The 4,693-nt window shown below is 51.9% G+C and overlaps 1 protein-coding gene across 1 annotated transcript in view; it reads left to right on the top strand.

The window, feature by feature from the left end:
- TULP1 (tubby like protein 1) overlaps nt 1–4,693 on the top strand; it is a 14,854-nt gene that overhangs the window by 7,278 nt on the left and 2,883 nt on the right. Inside the window, exons 9-13 of the mRNA XM_010848728.1 lie at nt 2–52; nt 217–329; nt 1,310–1,421; nt 1,503–1,601; nt 3,974–4,145. Coding sequence (XP_010847030.1) covers nt 2–52; nt 217–329; nt 1,310–1,421; nt 1,503–1,601; nt 3,974–4,145 — 547 coding nt within the window. The remainder of the gene's footprint in view (nt 1; nt 53–216; nt 330–1,309; nt 1,422–1,502; nt 1,602–3,973; nt 4,146–4,693) is intronic.

Below are 4,693 nucleotides of genomic sequence, written 5' to 3'. Positions count from 1 at the left end.
GGATCGGGGCCTGTATCCCTCCTACTTCCTGCACCTGGACACTGAGAAGAAGGTGGGTTGGAGGAGGGAGGGAGAAGGGAGAGGGGAGGGGCCCGGACCCCAGTCGAGAGCCAGAATGGGGGTGGGAGCTGGGGGGCAAACCGGGCCTTCCCCTCCCCGCACTCCCCTCCTGCTCGCCTCTGTCTTCCAGCGCATCTCCGCTGCCCCTCTCCCCAGGTGTTTCTCTTGGCTGGCAGGAAGCGGAAACGCAGCAAGACCGCCAACTACCTCATCTCTAGCGATCCCACCAATCTGTCCCGAGGAGGGGAGAATTTCATTGGGAAGCTGAGGTGGGGCTGCGGAGCTCGGGGGCCAGTCACCTCTGGCCCGCTGTGCAGAGTGCCCCACCTCAGACACTCTGGAATTGTCCCCCGGCCCCGGGCTTCTCTATATACATGGACACTTGTCCGCTTTGATGCATGTAGATCACTTGGGGATCTTCTTCAAATGGTTCAGTGAGGCGAGTCCTCTGGTGGTCTAGAGGTTAAGATTCTGGACTTTCACTGTGGTGGCCTGGATTCAATCCCTGGTCTGGGAAACTGAGATCTTGCAAGCCCCAGGGTGAGGCAAAAAAAAAAAATTGGGTTCAGAGGGTCTGGGCTGGGAGTGAGCTTCTGCATTTCTAAGACGCACTGGGGTGATGCCCATGCTGCTGGTTCTGGGACCTCACTCGGAGTAGGGCATAAAGTCCATGAAGCAGGGATTATGCCTGTCTTGTTCATGGTTGAATTCCTAGCACCTGGCACATAGTAGCTATTCAACAAACAGTTACTAACTGACCGAACGAGTCAGCACCCACCCTGTGTTATGTCTCCCCATGTAGCTCATCCAGTCCTCACCACAAATCTGAGAGATGAGGAGAAAGTGAGTCCCCAAGTCAGGCTTTATTTATGTCTTTACCAAGCACATATGTAAGGCCTACTTCTGTGTCAGAGGTGTTTCTAGGTAACTTGCAAATATTAATCCATTCAATAATTTTATCAACCAAATTGATAGAAAATACTATTACCACGCCCATTTTACAGATGGGGAAGTTGAGGCTAAGAGTTTAAGTCACTTGCCTGGGGTCATACAGCTAGTAAGAGCTGAGGTTTGAAAGCTGCCCAGTCTCCCAGGTTTTAAAAAGACATCATGCAGAAAGCCAGGGGCAGGGTCCTAAGACACACCCATGCTTGAGGCAGAAAGCTCTTAAGCTTGGCTGTGAGGAGGGGTCCGGAAGAAGGGGTGTGGAACCCCCTCAGCCCCGCCCCCAGCTCCACCCTGCTCGCAGGTCCAACCTCCTGGGGAACCGCTTTACTGTCTTTGACAACGGGCAGAACCCGCACCGCGGTGGCAGCACGGACGTGGGGAGCCTTCGGCAGGAGCTGGCGGCCGTGATCTACGTGAGAGCGCCCTCTGTCCCCCTATGCCCTAGGGCAGGCCCCTTCCCTCGCCGAGTGGTCTAATGCGCATCTCCCTCCCAGGAAACCAATGTGCTGGGCTTCCGAGGTCCCCGGCGCATGACGGTCATCATTCCTGGCATGAATTCCGACAACGAAAGGGTGCCCATTCGGCCTCGCAATGTGAGCCCCGCACCTCCCTGACACGCCTTTCCCTGTGGGTCTTGCTCCCTAGTTACCGGCTTGTAACCCACTTCCAGGAAGCCGTGTGGGGTGGGGAAGGGGTGTTCAGCCTACCCCATACCCAACCCGGAGCACACCCATTGCCCCATCACAAATTCATTCTGGCAACTTGCACAATAGATTCAGTTTGGAGGGTTTTCATTGAACTCACTGAAACGAGCACAATAGGGTTGGTTAGTTGTGTTCGTGTGTTTTGTTTTTTTTTTAGTGTACATCAAAATCATTCATTCATATATTCATTCAACACACATACATTGAGTACCAAGTATTAGTCTAGGCAACTGCAGACATCAGTCAACAAAACGAAGATCTACCCTCATGAACCTGGCATTCTAGTGGAGGGAGACAGACGGTAGACAAAGTCTGTGATAAGTAAGTAAATTGTGTAGTGTGTTAGAAAGTGGTTTTTACTGTAGCGGGGGGCGGGGGGGTGGAGAAAAAGTTGAACAGGGAAAGGAGATGAGATGTGTGTGTGTAGGTGTGATTTAAATTCAGTGGTCAGAGTGGGCCTCACTGAGCAGATGAAATTTGAAGGAGGTGAGGAGCAACCCTGCAGATATCTGGGAAAAGATCATGCAGGCAGGGAGAAGAGCCAGTGCAAAGGCCCTGAGGCAGGAGAGTGCCTGCTGAGTTTGAGGAGCAGCAAGCTGGCCACGGTGGCTGGAGGGAGATGAGGTCCGAGAGGTGAGAGTGAGGGGCAGGTGAGCCTGTGTAGCTGGTTTTTACTCAGAGAAACAGGAACAGCAGGGCTTTGGGCAAAGGAGTGATATGATTTGACATATTTTAAAAAGCAAAGGCTGTTTTGTGTGTGTGTGTGTGTGTGTGTGTGTGTGTGAGTGAGATGTAGGGCAAGATGCAGAGCTGGCCCAGAGAGAGGGGGCCTCCTTCAGTGTGTCAGACCCATGCTTTGCCCCTCAGCACTGCAAGCTGAGTGAGCCCGGGATTTCAGAGACGGTTGACTGGCATGTCTCATACTCACAGTGATGTCACTTTACTCATTTACAATGAAAAAGAATACTCCCATCAGCTGATCACACATCTTTCCCTGCTGGAAAGCCACAATGGAATAATCAGAGACCTGGCCAACCCATGGGGCACAAGCCCTGGGTGGCTCCTGTCTTTAGGAGCCTGTGTGTTCCACAACTGCTCCTCCCATCCTGGAATAGACACACAGATCCTCCAAAGGCGGTGCCTCCCTTGGGCTTAGTAGGAACTGACACCCAGAGCTGCTCTGAATTTCTTCATCATCAGTTCATTCATTCTACAATCATTTATTAATGCCAGGTGTTGAGGATGTAAAATCAATACAAGAGGTACCATCAAAACAATATCTGATATTTATTGAACATTTACTCTGTGTGAGGAACTGCTCAAAACAACACTTCATGCACTATTAATCATTTAATCTTCACAACACCCTGTTATGAGGGAAACTAAGGCACAGAGTTCAGTTCAGTTCACTTCAGTCACTCAGGCGTGTCCGACTCTTTGTGACCCCATGGACTGCAGCATGCCAGGCCTCCCTGTCCATCACCAGCTCCCAGAACCTGCTCAAACTCATGTCCATTGAGTCAGTGATGTCACCCAATCATCTCATCCCCTGTCATCTGTAAGGCACAGAGCCATTAGTCAAATACTGCGCCTGCTGTTAGGGTATCTAATTCTGTCCTGTCTGCACTGTTAGTGCAGTGGGAGAAATCATAAGAGCGAGGTGTTATGGAAATTCAGAGCTAAGACATTTAAGTCAGACTTGGGGTCACAAGGCTTCTTGGAGGACACAATCTTGAGTGGACTCATTTTAAGCCATGAACGTGAACAGGTGACAAAGAAACCAAGAAAAGAAATACATGTCTCATATAGACCCTGCTCCTTCCTTCCAGAAACTCTTCCAGGACATTTTAACTACTCTGTACCTATACATCTCTTGAAGCTCAACTGTGAGCTCCTTGTAAATCCTAGAATATCTGGTTCATCCTTGTGATAGATGCTAGCGTGTGGCCTAAGACCCCTTGGGACTGATGGCACAGAGCCCCTCCTGTGTGGCAGATGCTACTTTTCACTTTCCAACTCTCCACTTTGGCGTCCTACAGCCGAGCCCATTCTCCCAGACGTACATCCTGGCCAGGTGGATGCCACAGACACTGTGGGTGTACTCAAAGAAACCCTGGCCACCATGGCCATTGACACCCAGGCTGCACACATATATAAAAGCACCACAGGTCCCCAGCCGCTGCCCCACCCCGTTAGTCCCAAGATATCTCAGCCAGCTCTCACTATCCTGCCCCTAATACTGCCCACCCCTCACACCCCAGGCCAGCGACGGGCTGCTGGTGCGCTGGCAGAACAAGACACTGGAGAGCCTCATCGAGCTGCACAACAAGCCCCCCATCTGGAACGAAGACAGTGGCTCCTACACCCTCAACTTCCAAGGCCGAGTCACCCAGGCCTCAGTCAAGAATTTCCAGATTGTCCACGCTGATGACCGTGAGTATCTGAGGACACAAGCCAGGCTGTTCCCCACCACCTCCAAGACCCCAAACCTCACTCAGGTCTTTCCCTCCCCTCTCCCCCTGCCATCTCCCTCTCTCTCTCTCACACACACACACGCATGCGCGTGCTGGAGTGGAGCTGGCCTTTATCCCTGGAGCCAGAACATTCAGGAAGGTCACTCTCTCCTGTGGGGGCACTCACATTGTACCCCGCAAAGAGCCTCAGATATTCCAAGCAGCTGTCTTCAGGTGCATTGTTTTCAGGGCCTCGTCCTAGCACTGACCAGAGCCTGGGCAGATGCTGGGCTGTTTTGGGTAAGACTGTGTTGAAGGGACAGTTACGCTGCTAGAGTTTAAAAACCACTGAAAGGGAGTTCCCAGGCGGTCCAGTGGTTAGGACTTGGTACTTTCACTGCCATGGCCTTGTCAGGGAAATAAGATACTGCAGTTCAGTTCAGTTGCTCAGTTGTGTCCAACTCTTTGCGACCCCATGAATTGCAGCACGCCAGGCCTCCCTGTCCATCACCAACGCCCGGAGTTCAC

This window comes from Bison bison, unplaced genomic scaffold (genome assembly GCF_000754665.1).
Source record: "Bison bison bison isolate TAMUID 2011002044 unplaced genomic scaffold, Bison_UMD1.0 scf7180017864270, whole genome shotgun sequence".
NCBI classification, from domain to species: Eukaryota; Metazoa; Chordata; class Mammalia; order Artiodactyla; family Bovidae; genus Bison; species Bison bison.
The sequence above is the reverse complement of the archived record's forward strand: the minus strand, read 5'-3'. Positions and strand labels throughout refer to the sequence as shown.